At 51.0% G+C, this 19,443-nt stretch overlaps 1 protein-coding gene across 1 annotated transcript in view; it reads left to right on the top strand.

Moving 5' to 3' along the window:
* Positions 1-1,337: 1,337 nt before the first annotated feature.
* LOC124027070 (voltage-dependent calcium channel gamma-3 subunit-like) overlaps positions 1,338-19,443 on the top strand; it is a gene marked incomplete at its 3' end in the record, with an annotated part of 52,907 nt that continues 34,801 nt past the window's right edge. The window contains exon 1 of the mRNA XM_046339621.1: positions 1,338-1,689. Coding sequence (XP_046195577.1) covers positions 1,473-1,689 — 217 coding nt within the window. The remainder of the gene's footprint in view (positions 1,690-19,443) is intronic.

Genomic DNA, 19,443 nt, shown 5'->3' on the forward strand with positions numbered 1-19,443 from the left:
TGTTCGGAACGCGACAACTACGTGGCAACAACACAGCACCGCATCACAGTCTCTCCACAAAGCGATCCGTGGGCGGTGTTTGACACCCGGTAGTGGCTGGGGAGCGTGGGGGCTGGCTGGCTGTCATCTGTTTCACCGGCACGTTTCACGGAGAGGAGCAGCCAGGCGCCCACCTACCGTTGTTTTTTTTTTTTTTTAAACCTCCAGATTGACTTCCGTTTACGCTTTCACCGCTGTTAGGATCAGCTCACTAGACTGGACAGGACTAAAACATTGAGATTTCTGGAAACAAACCGGGTTTGAAAAAAGGGATATATATATATATTTTTTTTTTTTCGGTGCATGTGTGTGAGTGAGGGCGCAAAAGAGAGAGGAGAGAGAGAGCGTGTAAGTGCCATGTTGTTTGTGTCGGTGTTTCGGCTAAACCGCCTTATGTGTTTGTGTGTAGCTGGCTATGGGTCTGTATGAGTGTGTGTGAGTGTGTGTGTGTGTGTGTGGAGTGTGTTCGCTCTGGACTGGAGGAGATATCCAAGAAAAATGTCAACGTGTCAACAACAACAACAACAACAACAGAGGCAGGCTAACGGTCGGATGTGTACTTGCCTTTTCTCTCATACCGGGAGATAGAAAAGGCGCTCGTTCATTCAGGAAAGGAGGAGGACGTTACCGGAATACCTAAGAGACGAGTGGAACTGAACCGTCTTCCCGCCCGCCTGTCTGACTGACTCTCTGTCTGCCTGGCTAACGTGAATGAAAATCTTTAGAGGAGGAGGAGAGCGTTTCAATCCACAGCCATCTAGGATTCAATCGGTGAGTTGTTTAGTCTATACATTACGCGTGCACGTTACGTGACAGATAGATTATCGATAGTCTAATCAAAACCATTACAAATGCGCTCTCTAAAATAAAACAAATTAAAACAATACATCTCAATGGTGTTGTTGTTTTTGTTGTTGTTGTGTTATTAGACGGATGAAGATGGAGTCATTCCGCCGCTGTGGACGTTAAACGGACGTTAGGTCTGGAGAGGCTGGTTGGAGAAGTTGAGCTGAAAGGAGACTGAACGGGGGAAAGAGGGAGAGGCGGATCGGGTAGCTGAAAGGAGACTGAACGGGGGAAAGAGGGAGAGGCGGATCGGGTAGCTGACAGGGACACAGACCAGCCCAGCCCTGGATTTCAACAGGAGATTCCAAGAAGAAGAAAGAGGAAGAAGAGAAATATGTGGCGTCACCGCTGCCGCCAATCTAGTCTGTGGTGGAGTCTTGAGCCAGTGGTCGTTAAAACGACCCGGCTTGATCAGTGAAGCCCCTAGCCTTCTCTCTCTCTCTCTCTCTCTGTCTCTCTCTCTCTGTCTCTCTCTCTCCCTCTGCTCTCTACCTCGCTCTTCCTTTCCCTTCTCTTTAAATGTAAATGACATCGTTTTTTTCTCAGTAAGTAAGCTGTCTCGTGACGTGAGATACTCAAAACCGTCAATGAAGATGTTGATGTGTGACCGGGGCGTCCAGATGCTGGTGACCACCGTGGGGGCTTTCGCCGCCTTCAGCCTCATGACGATAGCGGTCGGGACCGATTACTGGCTGTACTCACGAGGGACGTGCAAAAGCAAAAGCACTAATGACAACGACACAAGCCGGAAGAACGAAGAGGTGATGACTCACTCTGGTCTGTGGCGAACCTGCTGTCTGGAAGGTAAGAGAGAGAGAGAGAGAGAGAGAGAGAGAGAGAGAGAGAGAGAGAGAGAGAGAGAGAGAGAGAGAGAGAGAGAGAGAGAGAGAGAGAGAGAGAGGGGGGGGTGGTCTGTGGCCAACCTGCTCTCTGGTAGGTAAGAGAGAGAGAGGGGTGGGAGGGTGGTCAGTGGTCAACCTGCTCTCCGGTAGGTAAGAGAGAGAGAGAGCGAGAGAGGAGGGAGGGTGGTCTGTGGCCAACCTGCTCTCTGGTAGGTAAGAGAGAGAGAGGGGAGGGAGGGTGGTCTGTGGTCAACCTGCTCTCCGGTAGGTAAGAGAGAGAGAGAGCGAGAGAGAGAGAGAGAGAGAGAGGAAGGAGGGTGGTCTGTGGCCAACCTGCTCTGGTAGGTAAGAGAGAGAGAGGGGAGGGAGGGTGGTCTGTGGCCAACCTGCTCTCTGGTAGGTAAGAGAGAGAGAGAGGGGAGGGAGGGTGGTCTGTGGTCAACCTGCTCTCTGGTAGGTAAGAGAGAGAGAGGGGAGGGAGGGTGGTCTGTGGTCAACCTGCTCTCTGGTAGGTAAGAGAGACAGAGGGGGGGAGGGTGGTCTGTGGTCAACCTGCTCTCCGGTAGGTAAGAGAGAGAGAGCGAGAGAGAGAGAGGAGGGAGGGTGGTCTGTGGTCAACCTGCTCTCTGGTAGGTAAGATAGAGAGGGGAGGGAGGGTGGTCTGTGGTCAACCTGCTCTCTGGTAGGTAAGAGAGAGAGAGGGGAGGGAGGGTGGTCTGTGGCCAACCTGCTCTCTGGTAGGTAAGAGAGAGAGAGAGGGAGGGAGGGTGGTCTGTGACCAACCTGCTCTCTGGTAGGTAAGAGAGAGAGAGGGGAGGGAGGGTGGTCTGTGGTCAACCTGCTCTCCGGTAGGTAAGAGAGAGAGAGAGCGAGAGAGTAAGAGAGAGAGGAGGGAGGGTGGTCTGTGGTCAACCTGCTCTCTGGAAGGTAAGAGAGAGAGAGGGGAGGGAGGGTGGTCTGTGGTCAACCTGCTCTTTGGAAGGTAAGAGAGAGAGAGGAGGGGCAGGGCCTGATTAATGCAGGGGCTTACCGGGGCCCTAGCCCCCAGGGTGATCTTGATGAAGAGAAGATATTAAATCTATACAATTGAAATCAATATATTTTTGACTGCACTCTCCAACCAAATGAGCTGCTCTCAATGAGTGTAGATGGCCTGTAACCCCTCTGCTAATCATCAGATGGGTGGGGAGAGGAGGTCAGGGGGCCCATGTGGGTAACTGGGGGGGCCCTGCCTTGTTTGGGTGACTGACTCAGGGCCGGCCCTAGCCTTTTGCCATAGGGGATTATAGAATATGTTTCAGTTTTAAATCGTGTGTTTTTTTCTGCAATTCTACACATTTTGCCATGGGGTGGAGAGTCATTTTTGGCAAGTTTTAAAGCTAATTACCTGCAAATCTACACATTTTGCCATGTCTTATGCCATGTTAAGGATATCTGAGTGAGAGTGTAACAAAATAAATGGGGTTCCCTGGAAGTCAGGGCCCCTGGAGGTCAGGGCCCCTGGAGGTCAGGGCCCCTGGAGGTCAGGGCCCCTGGAGGTCAGGGCCCCTGGAGGTCAGGGCCCCTGGAGGTCTGGGCCCCTGGAGGTCAGGGCTCCTGGAGATCAGGGCCCCTGGAGGTCAGGGCCCCTGGAGGTCAGACCCTTGGAGGTCAGGGACACTGGAGGTCAGGGCTCCTGGAGGTCAGGGCTCCTGGAGGTCAGGGCCCCTGGAGGTCAGGGCCCCTGGAGGTCAGGGCTCCTGGAGGTCAGACCCTCCTGGAGGTCAGGGCCCCTGGAGGTCAGGCCCCTGGAGGTCAGGGCCACTGGAGGTCAGGGCCCCTGGAGGTCAGGGCCCCTGGAGGTCAGGGCTCCTGGAGGTCAGACCCTCCTGGAGGTCAGGGCCCCTGGAGGTCAGGGCCCCTGGAGGTCAGGGCTCCTGGAGGTCAGGGCCCCTGGAGGTCAGGGCTCCTGGAGGTCAGGGCCCCTGGAGGTCAGGGCCCCTGGAGGTCAGACCCCTGGAGGTCAGGGCCCCTGGAGGTCAGGCCCCTGGAGGTCAGGGCTCCTGGAGGTCAGACCCTCCTGGAAGTCAGGGCCCCTGGAGGTCAGGGCCCCTGGAGGTCAGGGCTCCTGGAGGTCAGGGCCCCTGGAGGTCAGGGCTCCTGGAGGTCAGGGCTCCTGGAGGTCAGACCCTCCTGGAGGTCAGGCCCCTGGAGGTCAGGGCCCCTGGAGGTCAGGGCTCCTGGAGGTCAGACCCTCCTGGAGGTCAGGGCCCCTGGAGGTCAGGCCCCTGGAGGTCAGGGCCCCTGGAGGTCAGGGCCCCTGGAGGTCAGGGCTCCTGGAGGTCAGACCCTCCTGGAGGTCAGGGCCCCTGGAGGTCAGGGCCCCTGGAGGTCAGGGCTCCTGGAGGTCAGGGCCCCCTGGAGGTCAGGGCTCCTGGAGGTCAGGGCCCCTGGTGTCAGGGCCCCTGGAGGTCAGGCCCCTGGAGGTCAGGGCTCCTGGAGGTCAGACCCTCCTGGAAGTCAGGGCCCCTGGAGGTCAGGGCCCCTGGAGGTCAGGGCTCCTGGAGGTCAGGGCCCCTGGAGGTCAGGGCTCCTGGAGGTCAGGGCTCCTGGAGGTCAGACCCTCCTGGAGGTCAGGCCCCTGGAGGTCAGGGCCCCTGGAAGTCAGACCCATGGAGGTCAGGGCCCCTGGAAGTCAGACCCATGGAGGTCAGGGCCCCTGGAAGTCAGACCCATGGAGGTCAGGGACACTGGAAGTCAGACCCATGGAGGTCAGGGCCCCTGGAAGTCAGACCCATGGAGGTCAGGGCCCCTGGAAGTCAGGGCACCTGGAGGTCAGACCCTCCTGGAGGTCAGCCCTACTGGAGGACAGGGCCCCTGGAAGTCAGACCCATGGAGATTAGGGCCCCTAGAGGTCAGGCCCATGGGGGTTAGGGCCCTTTGGAGGTTAGGGCCTTTGGAGGTCAGGCCCCTGGGAGGTTAGGGCCTGGTGTATTCTACTATTCAATTCTGTCTCTCTGTCTATTAGATATAGATCTAGACTAGCAGGACAGGACCCTGTATGGGTGAGACAGTGTGTCCCATTCTGCTGTTCTCTAGTTCCACGGTTCTGCTGTTCTCTAGTTTCATGGTTCTGCGTGTTCTCTAGTTCCATGGTTCTGATGTTCTCTTATTCAATTGTTCTGCTGTTCTCTAGTTCCATGGTTCTGCGTGTTCTCTAGTTCCACGGTTCTGCTGTTCTCTAGTTCCATGGTTCTGCTGTTTCATGGTTCTGCTGTTCTCTAGTTTCACAGTTCTGCGTGTTCTCTAGTTCCATGGTTCTGCTGTTCTCTTGTTCCACGGTTCTGTTGTTTTCTAGTTCCACGGTTCTGCTGTTCTCTAGTAACATGTATCTGCTGTTCTCTAGTTCCACCGTTTTGCGTGTTTTCTAATACTATGGTTCTGCTGTTCTCTAGTTCCATAGTTCTGCTGTTCTCTAGTTCCATGGTTCTGCTGTTCCATGGTTCTGCTGTTCTCTAGTTCCACGGTGCTGCTGTTCTCTAGTTCCATGGTTCTGCTGTTCTCTAGTTCCACGGTTCTGCTGTTCTCTAGATTGGACAGACTGACCGTAGCCCCCCTGCACATAGACTATTGCAGCAAAGATACTGGAAGCTGAGACAGTTTGAGGGGTTGAGGGATACCGTGATCCTGTCCGACGATACCCCCGGAGCACAGCCCCCACACCACAAGAGGGATATCAACAGACCACCAATTTACCACCCTGAGACAAAGCTGAGTACAGCCCACAAAGATCTCCTCCTACGGCCCGAGCTCGAGGGGGCGCCGAACCGGACAGAAAGATCACGTCAGTGACTCAACCCACTCAAGTTGAGTATAGTGAAAACAGCCTGGCACGACGTGACGCACCCCTCCTAGGGACGGCGTGGAAGAGCACCAGTAGCGCCAGTGACTCAGCCCCCTGGGCTCAGACTACACCCGTAATAGGGTCGGAGGGAGAGAATCCCAGGGGAGAGAGGGGAACCGGCCAGGCAGAGACAGCAAGGGCGGTTCTTTGCTCCAGTGCTTTTCCGTTCACCTTCACACTTCTGGGCTCAGACTACACTCCTGGGCTCAGACTACACTCCTGGGCTCAGACTACACTCCTGGGCTCAGACTACACTCCTGGGCTCAGACTACACTCCTGGGCTCAGACTACACTCCTGGGCTCAGACTACACTCCTGGGCTCAGACTACACTCCTGGGCTCAGACTACACTCCTGGGCTCAGACTACACTCCTGGGCTCAGACTACACTCCTGGGCTCAGACTTCACTCCTGGGCTCAGACTACACTCCTGGGCTCAGACTACACTCCTGGGCTCAGACTACGCTCAATCATAGGACCTACTGAAGAGATGAGTCTTCAGTAAAGACTTAAAGGTTGAGACCGAGACCGAGTCTCTCACATGGGTAGGCAGACCGTTCCATAGAAATGGAGCTCTCTATAGGAGAAAGCCCTGCCTCCAGCTGTCTAGGGGCAGTAAGGTGGCCTGTGTCTCGTGACCGTAGCGTACCTGTAGGTATGTACGGCAGCATCATGATTCTAGCAGCCGTGTTCAGCACTAGCTGAAGTTTATTTAGTTAGCCGGAGAGTATAGCATTGCAGTAGTCTAATGTAGAAGTAATAAAAGCATGGATTTGTTTTTTTCTGCATTTTGGTTTTACAATGTTTGGAAGATTTAAAAAAAAAAGTTGTCCTTGAAACAGTCTTGATATGTTCGTCAAAAGAGAGATCAGGGTCCAGAGTAACGCCGAGTTCCTTCGCAGTTTCATTTTTAGAGACGACTGTACAACCCATCGAGATGAATCGACAGATCCAACAGCAGATGCCCTGGACATAGAGACATAGAGAGGTTTTCATTCTCTATTTTGGTTAGGCCAGGGTGTGACTAGCGTGGGCATTCTATGTTCTTTATTTCTATGTTTTCTATTTCTTTGTTGTTTGGCCGGGTGTGGTTCTCAATCAGAGGCAGTTGTCTATCGTTGTTGTCTGATTGAGAATCATACTTAGGCAGCTGTCTATCGTTGTTGTCTGATTGAGAATCATACTTAGGCAGCTGTCTATCGTTGTCTCCGATTGAGAATCATACTTAGGCAGCTGTCTATCGTTGTCTCCGATTGAGAATCATACTTAGGCAGCTGTCTATCATTGTCTCCGATTGAGAATCATACTTAGGCAGCTTTTTCCCCCACCTGTGCTTTGTGGGTAGTTGTTTTCTGTTTTGTGTTTCTACACCTGACAGAACTTCTTTGTTATTGTTTTCTAGACATTAACATCGTGAACACGTATCGCGCTGCGCTTTGGCCCACTCCCTCTTCTTCAGATGAGCGTTACAGTTTCTTGGGACCTCTCATCTCTGTTTTCTCCGAGTTTTTAAAAGGAAACCATTTGCTGCCATCCTGACACTTCCTTATGTCTGAAAACACTTTGCTTCCGGCGAGGGCCATAACTAGAGAACAGCAGAACCATGGAACTAGAGAACAGCAGAACATGGAACTAGAGAACAGCAGAACTGTGGGCCGTTTTATCGAAATGTACAGCTGTTGGTCTTCCGCATAGCAGTGAGAGTTAACACTATGTTTCCAAATGACATCACTAAGAGGTAAAAATATATAGTGGAAACAATAGTGGTCCTAAAACGGAACCTTGAGGAACACCAAACAGGAAGTTGGATCAATCCCTTCAAACTTGCATGTCAGGAAGTTTTCACAAAACAATTCTTAGCTAAAGATTTTTTTATTTTATGTTGGTAACCAGTTTCATACTGAAGTCAAAGTTCCTTGGCTGTTCCGTTTGTACATGTGAAACGAAGCCAAGCATCAAACAGTCCTTCTCCCTCCCTATAAATTCCCTTTTCCTCTCACTCATTCAGTTTACTATGGGCACGCAATTCATCCAAAGTATTCTGCTGAGGCCTAACAGGTTAAAACGGGAACGTTTTTTCATCCAAAAATTAAAAGAGCGCCCCTATATGAATGTGGTTAATGAACAGGAAGAATACACACAAAATGTGAACGTTTGTATATTCAACATTTTGTAACCAGTGAAAATGTTTACTTTTCAACTCGAACAGAATTGAGCCTCGTTTTCAAATGATTCCTTCTTCTTCTTCTTCTTCTACCTTTTCCAGATGTGCAGATTCTCATCGCTTCATACTTCATTCTGTCCTATTTAATTCTGTTAGATTACATCGTGTTTTTCACTATAAACTAGGTGTGTCTTGACTGTGATACGGGGCTTAGGGGGAAATAAGAGCGTCTCGTCTGCTGAATGAACAAAACAAGGCTTTGCCATTACGCAGCCAGAGGCTTCTACTCTACAAGCAAGGGCCACACCGCTGAGATCAGTGCTTCTTTCTCTTTTGTTTTTTAAGTTCGTGTTCCGAGATATAATATCACCAGTTACAGCTTCGATAAATGAATCTTAAAATGGCACTTTTATTTTTTTTCATTGACTGAATATATATATATATATTATATGGGGAAATTGAGCAATCAGGATTCATTTTCTGTAATGGTTATGATAAATGAGGCCTTGTTGTACACTGTTGGTATATAGATAAGCACATATTAGTCTTGCAGTGCAGGTCTTGTGTTCTAAAAATAGATTCTTCTTCTTTGTTTTTTTTAAGGGTAGTACTACAGTACTCCATCAGTCAATGAAAAAAGGTCAAATGTCGCTGGGTATCTCGCGGCTGGGTTTCCCTTTGTTAAATCGTGATAGTTTTTGCCATATCGTCAGAGCTGGAATCGATCTTAGTCATGTATTTGACGCTTTGCCCGTTTTATGGCTCGTCGAGAAAGTCGCAGCGGGATTTCTTATGAGCGCCCGGATTAGTGTCCTCCTTGAAAAGCGGCAAATATACACTTAAACTCAGTGCGGCTGTTGCCTGTAATCCATGGCTTCTGGTTGAGGTATGTACGTACGGTCACTGTGGGGATGACGTCATCGGTGCACTTATTAATGAAGCCGGTGACTGATGTGGTGGACTCCTCAATGCCATTGGATGAATCACAGAATGATGAATGAATGAATCCAGTCTGTGATATAGCAAAACCGTCCTGGAGCTTTTAGCATCCGCTTCATCTGACCACTTCCGCGTTGAGCGACTCTGTGTGTCCAGTAAAAGGGGATCGAGGGTTTTGTCGCATGTAGTTGCATAGGTGAAATGCTGGTAAAAAAAAAACAAGGTTAAACGGATTCTGTAGTGACGTCTCCAGCACTGAGATGCAGTGCCTTAGAGTGCTGCGATACAGCCTGGATTCGAACCAGGGTCTGTAGTGACGTCTCTAGCACTGAGATGCAGTGCCTTAGACCGCTGCGATACAGCCTGGAATCGAACCAGGGTCTGTAGTGACGTCTCTAGCACTGAGATGCAGTGCCTTAGAGTGCTGCGATACAGCCTGGATTCGAACCAGGGTCTGTAGTGACATCTCTAGCACTGAGATGCAGTGCCTTAGAGTGCTGTGATGCAGCCTGGAATCGGACCAGGGTCTGTAGTGACGTCTCCAGCACTGAGATGCAGTGCCTTAGAGTGCTGCGATACAGCCTGGATTCGAACCAGGGTCTGTAGTGACGTCTCTAGCACTGAGATGCAGTGCCTTAGAGTGCTGTGATGCAGCCTGGAATCGGACCAGGGTCTGTAGTGACGTCTCCAGCACTGAGATGCAGTGCCTTAGAGTGCTGCGATACAGCCTGGAATCGAACCAGGGTCTGTAGTGACGTCTCTATCACTGAGATGCAGTGCCTTAGAGTGCTGCGATACAGCCTGGAATCGAACCAGGGTCTGTAGTGACGTCTCTAGCACTGAGATGCAGTGCCTTAGAGTGCTGCGATACAGCCTGGAATTGAACCAGGGTCTGTAGTGACGTCTCTAGCACTGAGATGCAGTGCCTTAGAGTGCTGCGATACAGCCTGGAATTGAACCAGGGTCTGTAGTGACGTCTCTAGCACTGAGATGCAGTGCCTTAGAGTGCTGCGATACAGCCTGGAATCGAACCAGGGTCTGTAGTGACGTCTCTAGCACTGAGATGCAGTGCCTTAGAGTGCTGGGATACAGCCTGGATTCGAACCAGGGTCTGTAGTGACGTCTCTAGCACTGAGATGCAGTGGCTTAGACCGCTGCAATACAGCCTGGAATCGAACCAGGGTCTGTAGTGACGTCTCTAGCACTGAGATGCAGTGCCGTAGACCTCTGCGATACAGCCTCGAATCGAACCATGGTGTCTGTAGTGATGCCTCTAGCACTGAGATGCAATGCCTTAGACCCCTGTGATACAGCCTGGAATCGAACCAGGGTGTCTGTAGTGACGCCTCCAGCACTGAGATACAGTGCCTTAGACCGCTGCGATACAGCCTGGAATCGAACCAGGGTGTCTGTAGTGATGCCTCTAGCACTGAGATGCAATGCCTTAGACCCCTGTGATACAGCCTGGAATCGAACCAGGGTGTCTGTAGTGATGCCTCCAGCACTGAGATACAGTGCCTAAAACCCCATGCTCCACTCTGTAGACCAATGTTCACCAATAGAACAGTGGGCGATGGGGGTCTATTTTCTCGCCGACGGAATCTCGTCAGGATGCAGCCTCAACTGCCCCTCTCTTTCGCCGCCGCTTCCTCTTTTCGAGTCCCGGGGACTAGGGCCTGGTCTAGAATAAGCAGAAACATCCTAAGGATTAGGGCCTGGTCTAGAATAAGCAGAAACGTCCTGGGGATTCTGGGATTAGGGCCTGGTGTAGAGTAATCAGAACGTCTAGAGTCCTGGGGATTAGGGTCTAGAGTAAACAGAACGTCCTGGGGACTAGGGCCTGGTCTAGAATAAGCAGAATGTCCCGGGGATTAGGACCTGGTCTAGAATAAGCAGAAAGGTCCAGGGGATTCGGGGATTAGGGCCTGGTGTAGAGTAATCAGAACGTCTAGAGTCCCGGGGATTAGGGCCTGGTCTAGAGTAAACAGAACGTCCTGGGGGTTAGGGCCTGGTCTAGAGTAAACAGAACGTCCTGGGGGTTAGGGCCTGATCTAGAGTAAACAGAATGTCCCGGGGATTAGGGCCTGGTCTAGAGTAAACAGAACGTCCTGGGGGTTAGGGCCTGGTCTAGAGTAAACAGAACGTCCTGGGGGTTAGGGCCTGATCTAGAGTAAACAGTATGTCCCGGGGATTAGGGCCTGGTCTAGAGTAAACAGAATGTCCCGGGGATTAGGGCCTGGTCTAGAGTAAACAGAAAGTCCAGGGGATTAGGGCCTGGTCTAGAGTAAACAGAATGTCCCGGGGATTAGGGCCTGGTCTAGAGTAATCAAAACATCTAGAGTCCTGGGGATTAGGACCTGGTCTAGAGTAAGCAGAACGTCCAGAGTCCCGGGGATTAGGGCTTGGTCTAGAGTAAGCAGAATGTCCCGGGGATTAGGGCCTGGTCCAGAGTAAAGAGAACGTCCTGGGGATTAGGGCTTGGTCTAGAGTAAGCAGAACGTCCAGAGTCCCGGGGATTAGGGCTTGGTCTAGAGTAAGCAGAATGTCCCGGGGATTAGGGCCTGGTCTAGAGTAAACAGAACATTCCGGGGATTAGGGCCTGGTCTAGAGTAAACAGAACATCTAGTGTCCCGGGGATTAGGGCCTGGTCTAGAGTTGGCAGAACGTCCCGGGGATTAGGACCTGGTCTAGAGTAAACAGAACGTCCCGGGGATTAGGGCCTGGTCTAGAGTAAACAGAACATCCCGGGGATTAGGGCCTGGTCTAGAGTAAACAGAACGTCCAGGGATTAGGGCCTGGTCTAGAGTTAACAGAACGTCCCGGGGATTAGGGCCTGGTCTAGAGTAAACAGAACATCCCGGGGATTAGGGCCTGGTCTAGAGTAAACAGAACGTCCCGGGGATTAGGGCCTGGTCTAGAGTAAACAGAACATCTAGTGTCCCGGGGATTAGGGCCTGGTCTAGAGTAAACAGAACATCTAGTGTCCCGGGGATTAGGGCCTGGTCTAGAGTAAACAGAACATCTAGTGTCCCGGGGATTAGGGCCTGGTCTAGAGTAAGCAGAATGTCCCGGGGATTAGGGCCTGGTCTAGAGTAAACAGAACATCCCGGGGATTAGGGCTTGGTCTATAGTAAACAGAACATCTAGTGTCCCGGGGATTAGGGCCTGGTCTAGAGTTAGCAGAACGTCCCGGGGATTAGGGCCTGGTCTAGAGTTAGCAGAACGTCCCGGGGATTAGGGCCTGGTCTAGAGTTAGCAGAACATCTAGTGTCCCGGGGATTAGGGCCTGGTCTAGAGTTAGCAGAACGTCCCGGGGATTAGGGCCTGGTCTAGAGTTAGCAGAACATCCCGGGGATTAGGGCCTGGTCTAGAGTTAGCAGAACATCCCGGGGATTAGGGCCTGGTGTAGAGTAAACAGAACATCTAGTGTCCCGGGTATTAGGGCCTGGTCTAGAGTTAGCAGAACGTCCCGGGGATTAGGACCTGGTCTAGAGTAAACAGAACGTCCCGGGGATTAGGGCCTGGTCCTGAGTAAACAGAACATCTAGTGTCCCGGGGTTTAGGGCCTGGTCTAGAGTTAGCAGAACGTCCCGGGGATTAGGGCCTGGTCTAGAGTAAACAGAACATTCCGGGGATTAGGGCCTGGTCTAGAGTAAACAGAACATTCTGGGGATTAGGGCCTGGTCTAGAGTAAACAGAACATTCTGGGGATTAGGACCTGGTCTAGAGTAAACAGAACGTCCCGGGGATTAGGGCCTGGTCTAGAGTAAACAGAACATCTAGTGTCCCGGGGATTAGGGCCTGGTCTAGAGTTGGCAGAACGTCCCGGGGATTAGGACCTGGTCTAGAGTAAACAGAACGTCCTGGGGATTAGGGCCTGGTCTAGTGTAAACAGAACGTCCCGGGGATTAGGGCCTGGTCTAGAGTTAGCAGAACGTCCCGGGGATTAGGGCCTGGTCTAGAGTAAACAGAACGGGATTAAGGCCTGGTCTAGAGTTAGCAGAACGTCCCGGGGATTAGGGCCTGGTCTAGAGTAAACAGAACATCTAGTGTCCCGGGGATTAGGGCCTGGTCTAGAGTTGGCAGAACGTCCCGGGGATTAGGACCTGGTCTAGAGTAAACAGAACGTCCTGGGGATTAGGCCTGGTCTAGTGTAAACAGAACGTCCCGGGGATTAGGGCCTGGTCTAGAGTTAGCAGAACGTCCCGGGGATTAGGGCCTGGTCTAGAGTAAACAGAACATCTAGTGTCCCGGGGATTAGGGCCTGGTCTAGAGTTGGCAGAACGTCCTGGGGATTAGGGCCTGGTCTAGTGTAAACAGAACGTCCCGGGGATTAGGGCCTGGTCTAGAGTTAGCAGAACGTCCCGGGGATTAGGGCCTGGTCTAGAGTAAACAGAATGTCCCGGGGATTAGGGCCTGGTCTAGAGTTAGCAGAACGTCCCGGGGATTAGGGCCTGGTCTAGAGTAAACAGAACATCTAGTGTCCCGGGGATTAGGGCCTGGTCTAGAGTTGGCAGAACGTCCCGGGGATTAGGACCTGGTCTAGAGTAAACAGAACGTCCTGGGGATTAGGGCCTGGTCTAGTGTCCCGGGATTAGGGCCTGGTCTAGAGTTAGCAGAACGCCCGGGATTAGGCCTGGTCTAGAGTAAACAGAATGTCAGGGATTAGGGCCTGGTCAGAACGTCCCGGGGATTAGGGCCTGGTCTAGAGTTAGCAGAACGTCCCGGGATTAGGGCCTGGTCTAGAGTCCCGGGATTAGGGCCTGGTCTAGAGTAAACAGAACGTCCCGGGGATTAGGGCCTGGTCTAGAGTTAGCAGAACGTCCTGGGGATTAGGGCCTGGTCTAGAGTAAACAGAACGTCCTGGGGATTAGGGCCTGGTCTAGAGTTAGCAGAATGTCCTGGGGATTAGGGTCTAGAGTAAGCAGAACATTCTGGGGATTAGGGCCTGGTCTAGAGTAAACAGAACATCTAGTGTCCCGGGGATTAGGGCCTGGTCTAGAGTAAACAGAACATTCTGGGGATTAGGGCCTGGTCTAGAGTAAACAGAACATCTAGTGTCCCGGGGATTAGGGCCTGGTCTAGAGTAAACAGAACATCTAGTGTCCCGGGGATTAGGGCCTGGTCTAGAGTAAACAGAACATCTAGTGTCCCGGGGATTAGGGCCTGGTCTAGAGTAAGCAGAACATCTAGTGTCCCGGGGATTAGTGCCTGGTCTAGAAAACATAGAGAGGGATTGGAAGAGAGAGAGAGACGGAGTGGTAGAGATAGAGAGAAAGGGAGAGAGAATGTAGCACACTAAGCACTCAGAAGAAACAAGCGGTCCAATTTGCTCTGCTTTTCCAACCCACCTCCTCTCCTCCTCTCTTCCTCCTCTCTTCCTCCTCTCTTCCTCATCTCCTCCTCCTCTCTCCTCCTCTCTTCCTCCTCTCCTCCTCTCCCCTCCTCCTCTTCTCCTCCTCCTTTCCTCCTCCTCTCCTCCTCCATGACATTCATCGAATTCATGACTGAACACAGAACAGATCACATGTAGTGTGTGTGTGTGTGTGTGGTGTATAGAAGAGCCTCCCTCCCTCTGTTTCCTCTCCTTTAATGGACGAAACGTGTCCTCGTTCATTCAACATCAGTCAAATACACTGTTTTTATCTCAGACCGCGCAGACACACACACAAAGATGCAGAACAGAACAGAATGGCTTGTTTCTGGTCGGCTGCAGCGAGAAGTTGAATAATTAACACGTTTGTAGCCTTTGTCCTGCTACAACTCCAGTCCTAGTTCTGATAGAACCAGTGCCTCGGTCCTGCTACAACGGCAGTCCTAGTTCTGATATAACCCGTGCCTCGGTCCTGCTACAACGCCAGTCCTAGTTCTGATAGAACCCGTGCCTCGGTCCTGCTACAACGCCAGTCCTAGTTCTGATAGAACCCGTGCCTTGGTCCTGCTACAACGCCAGTCCTAGTTCTGATAGAACCCGTGCCTCGGTCCTGCGACAACGGCAGTCCTAGTTCTGATAGAACCCGTGCCACGGACCTGCTACAATGGCAGTCCTAGTTCTGATAGAACCTGTGCCTCGGTCCTGCTACAACGGCAGTCCTAGTTCTGATAGAACCCGTGCCTCGGTCCTGCTACAACGCCAGTCCTAGTTCTGATAGAACCCGTGCCTCGGTCCTGCTACAACGCCAGTCCTAGTTCTGATAGAACCCGTGCCTCGGTCCTGCTACAACGGCAGTCCTAGTTCTGATAGAACCCGTGCCTCGGTCCTGCTACAACGGCAGTCCTAGTTCTGATAGAACCCGTGCCTCGGTCCTGCTACAACGGCAGTCCTAGTTCTGATAGAACCCGTGCCTCGGTCCTGCTACAACGGCAGTCCTAGTTCTGATAGAACCCGTGCCTCGGTCCTGCTACAACGCCAGTCCTAGTTCTGATAGAACCCGTGCCTCGGTCCTGCTACAACGCCAGTCCTAGTTCTGATAGAACCCGTGCCTCGGTCCTGCTACAATGGCAGTCCTAGTTCTGGTAGAACCTGTGCCTCGGTCCTGCTACAACGGCAGTCCTAGTTCTGATAGAACCCGTGCCTCGGTCCTGCTACAACGCCAGTCCTAGTTCTGATAGAACCCGTGCCTCGGTCCTGCTACAACGCCAGTCCTAGTTCTGATAGAACCCGTGCCTCGGTCCTGCTACAACGGCAGTCCTAGTTCTGATAGAACCCGTGCCTCGGTCCTGCTACAACGGCAGTCCTAGTTCTGATAGAACCCGTGCCTCGGTCCTGCTACAACGGCAGTCCTAGTTCTGATAGAACCCGTGCCTCGGTCCTGCTACAACGGCAGTCCTAGTTCTGATAGAACCCGTGCCTCGGTCCTGCTACAACGCCAGTCCTAGTTCTGATAGAACCCGTGCCTCGGTCCTGCTACAACGGCAGTCCTAGTTCTGATAGAACCCGTGCCTCGGTCCTGCTACAACGGCAGTCCTAGTTCTGATAGAACCCGTGCCTCGGTCCTGCTACAACGGCAGTCCTAGTTCTGATAGAACCCGTGCCTCGGTCCTGCTACAACGGCAGTCCTAGTTCTGATAGAACCCGTGCCTCGGTCCTGCTACAACGCCAGTCCTAGTTCTGATAGAACCCGTGCCTCGGTCCTGCTACAACGGCAGTCCTAGTTCTGATAGAACCCGTGCCTCGGTCCTGCTACAACGGCAGTCCTAGTTCTGATAGAACCCGTGCCTCGGTCCTGCTACAACGCCAGTCCTAGTTCTGATAGAACTATGAAGTACAGTATGGAGGAAGTATTCCATATGAAGTACAGTATGGAGGAAGTATTCCATATGAAGTACAGTATGGAGGAAGTATGTCACAGGCCATTCAGGAAGTATTCCATATGAAGTACAGTATGGAGGAAGTATTCCATATGAAGTACAGTATGGAGGAAGTATTCCATATGAAGTACAGTATGGAGGAAGTATTCCATATGAAGTACAGTATGGAGGAAGTATTCCATATGAAGTACAGTATGGAGGAAGTATTCCATATGAAGTACAGTATGGAGGAAGTATTCCATATGAAGTACAGTATGGAGGAAGTATTCCATATGAAGTACAGTATGGAGGAAGTATGTCACAGGCCATTCAGGAAGTATTCCATATGAAGTACAGTATGGAGGAAGTATTCCATATGAAGTACAGTATGGAGGAAGTATTCCATATGAAGTACAGTATGGAGGAAGTATTCCATATGAAGTACAGTATGGAGGAAGTATTTAGACCCCTTCACCACCTTTTTTAAAAATGTTAAATAGTTCTTTTCCCCTCATCAATCCACACACACTCCCCCATAATGACATCACAATACCCCCATAAGGACACCACAATACCCCATAAGGACACCACAATACCCCATAATGACCAAGCGAAGCCAGATTTTTTTTTTTAAGTTTTCCAAAACAAACCCTGAAAATATCACATTTACATTAGTATTCAGATCCTTTACTCTGTACTTTGTTGAAACACCTTTGTCAGCGATTACAGCCTCAAGTCTTCTTGGGTTTGAAGTTACAAGCTTGGCACACCTGTATTTGGGGAGTTTCCCCCATTCTTCTCTGCAGATCCTCTCAATCTCTGTCAGGTTGGATGGGGAACTTCGCTGCACAGCTATTTTCAGGTCTCTCCAGAGATGTTCGATCGGGTTCAAAGTCTGGGCTCTGGCTGGGCTTCTCAAGGACATTCAGAGATTTGTCCCGAAGCCACTCCTGCGTTGCCTTGGCCGTGTGGTTAAGGTCGTTGGAAGGTGAACCTTCACCCCAGTCTGAGTTCCTGAGCGCTCTGGAGCAGGTTTCATCAAGGATCTCTCTGTACTATGCTTCGTTAATCTTTCCCTCTCCCAGTCCTTGCCGCTGAAAAACATCCCCACAGCATGATGCTGCCACCACCATGCTTCACCGTAGGGATGGTGCCAGGTTTCCTCCAGACGTGACGCTTGGCATTCAGGCCACAAAGTTCAATCTTGGTTTCATCAGACCAGAGAATCTTGTTACTCATCGTCTGAGAGTCTTTAGGTGCCTTTTGGCAAACTCCAAGAGGGCTGTCATGTGCCTTTTACTGAGGAGCGGCTTCCGTCTGGCCACTAGACCATAAAGGCCTGATTGGTGGAGTCCTTTTGAGATGGGATAACCTTCCAGAAGGACAACCATTTCCACAGAAGAACTCTGGAGCTCTGTCAGAGTGACCATCAGGTTCTTGCTCACCTCCCTGACCAAGGCCCTTCTCCACCGATTGCGCAGTTTTGCCAGGCGGCCAGCACTAGGAAGAGTCTTGGTGGTTCCAAACTTCTTCCATTTAATACTGATGGAGGCCACTGTGTTCTTGGGGACCTTCGATGCTGCTGAAATGTTTTGGTACTCTTCCCCAGATCTGTGCCTCGACACAATCCTGTCTCAGAGCTTTTGTCCTCATGGCTTGGTTTTTTCTCTGACATGCACTGTCAACTGTGGGACCTGATATAGACAGGTGTGTGCCTTTCCAAATCATGTCCAATTAATTGAATTTACCACAGGTGGACTCCAATCAAGTTGTAGAAACATCTCAAGGATGATCAATGGAAACAGGATGCACCTGAGCTCAATTTCAAGTCTCATAGCAAAATGGTCTGAATACTGATGTAAATAATAAGCTATTTCAGTTTTTTAATTTTAAAACATTTCTAAAAACCTGTTTTTGCTTTGTCATTATGGGGTATTGTGATGTCATTATGGGGTATTGTGATGTCATTATGGGGTATTGTGATGTCATTATGGGGTATTGTGATGTCGTTATGGGGTATTGTGTGTAGATTGAGGAGGGGGGAAAATGTAATTAATTTTAGAATAAGGCTGTAACAAAATGTCTAGAATGGAGGATCTATGTTACTGTGTATCAGTGGAGGTCTTGTGATGAATGCAGATCTATGTTGTCTAGAATGGAGGATCTATGTTACTGTATATCAGTGGAGGTCTTGTGATGAATGCAGATCTATGGTGTCTAGAATGGAGGATCTATGTTATATCAGTGGAGGTCTTGTAGCTGTGCTTGGTGTCTGTGTATGAGACAGCCACAATACAGTACTGTGATCCCAGCAGGAGAATGTAGTCCACAGTGACTCCTTCCCTCCTCCTCCTCACCGTGGCCCATAATGCATTGCGGTGGCTGTAGAGGCTCCTGCCCTCAGGTCTCTCTGACCCTTTTTGTGAGGCCTCCTGATGGCTACTGTGTGTGTGTGTGTGTGTGTGTGTGTGTGTGTGTGTGTGTGTGTGTGTGTGTGTGTGTGTGTGTGTGTGTGTGTGTGTGTGTGTGTGTGTGTGTGTGTGTGTGCGTGCGTGCGTGCGTGCGTGCGTGCGTGCGTGCGTGCGTGCGTGCGTGCGTGCGTGCGTGCGTGCGTACGTGCGTGTGTTTCTGTGTGTGTGTGTGTGTGTGTAGAGATCACAGAGACAGCGTGGTGTCGTGACATATTTGTGTCAACCCCCTCTCTCTCTCTCTTTGCCACGTTAGCGTGTGTGACATCGTAAGCGTGTGACGAGGACCACTTCAAAAAATAGAAACATAAACAGATGTATAAATAGAATCGTTCGTCCTCAGGACCTGGGCCAGATGCAGTTGGACATATCGTTTCTTAGCATTTTGGAGATTAATCAAATTTGACCATCGTTTTTAATTTTAAAAAATTAGAATTAAATGAATGCAGCATTACTGGGAGTAGAATGACATGAATGCAGCATTACTGGGAGTAGAATGACATGAATGCAGCATTACTGGGAGTAGAATGACATGAATGCAGCATTACTGAGATGCAGTAAAGTAGAAATGAATGCAGTGGCAACAAACACTGGTTGATGCTCATTTATAAAAACCTGCTTAGGCCTCACTCCCCCTCTCTGAGATATCTACTGCAGCCCTCATCCTCCACAACCCTCTTAGGCCTCACGCCCCCCTCTCTGAGATATCTACTGCAGCCCTCATCCTCCACAACCCTCTTAGGCCTCACGCCCCCCTCTCTGAGATATCTACTGCAGCCCTCATCCTCCACAACCCTCTTAGGCCTCACGCCCCCCTCTCTGAGATATCTACTGCAGCCCTCATCCTCCACATACAACACACGTTCTGCCAGTCACATTCTGTTAAAGGTCCCCAAAGAGCACACATCCCTGGGTCGCTCCTCTTTTCAGTTCGCTGCAGCTAGCAAATCATCTCTTACTGACAGTTGTGTCTG

This window comes from Oncorhynchus gorbuscha, unplaced genomic scaffold (assembly GCF_021184085.1).
Source record: "Oncorhynchus gorbuscha isolate QuinsamMale2020 ecotype Even-year unplaced genomic scaffold, OgorEven_v1.0 Un_scaffold_2922, whole genome shotgun sequence".
NCBI lineage: Eukaryota > Metazoa > Chordata > Actinopteri > Salmoniformes > Salmonidae > Oncorhynchus > Oncorhynchus gorbuscha.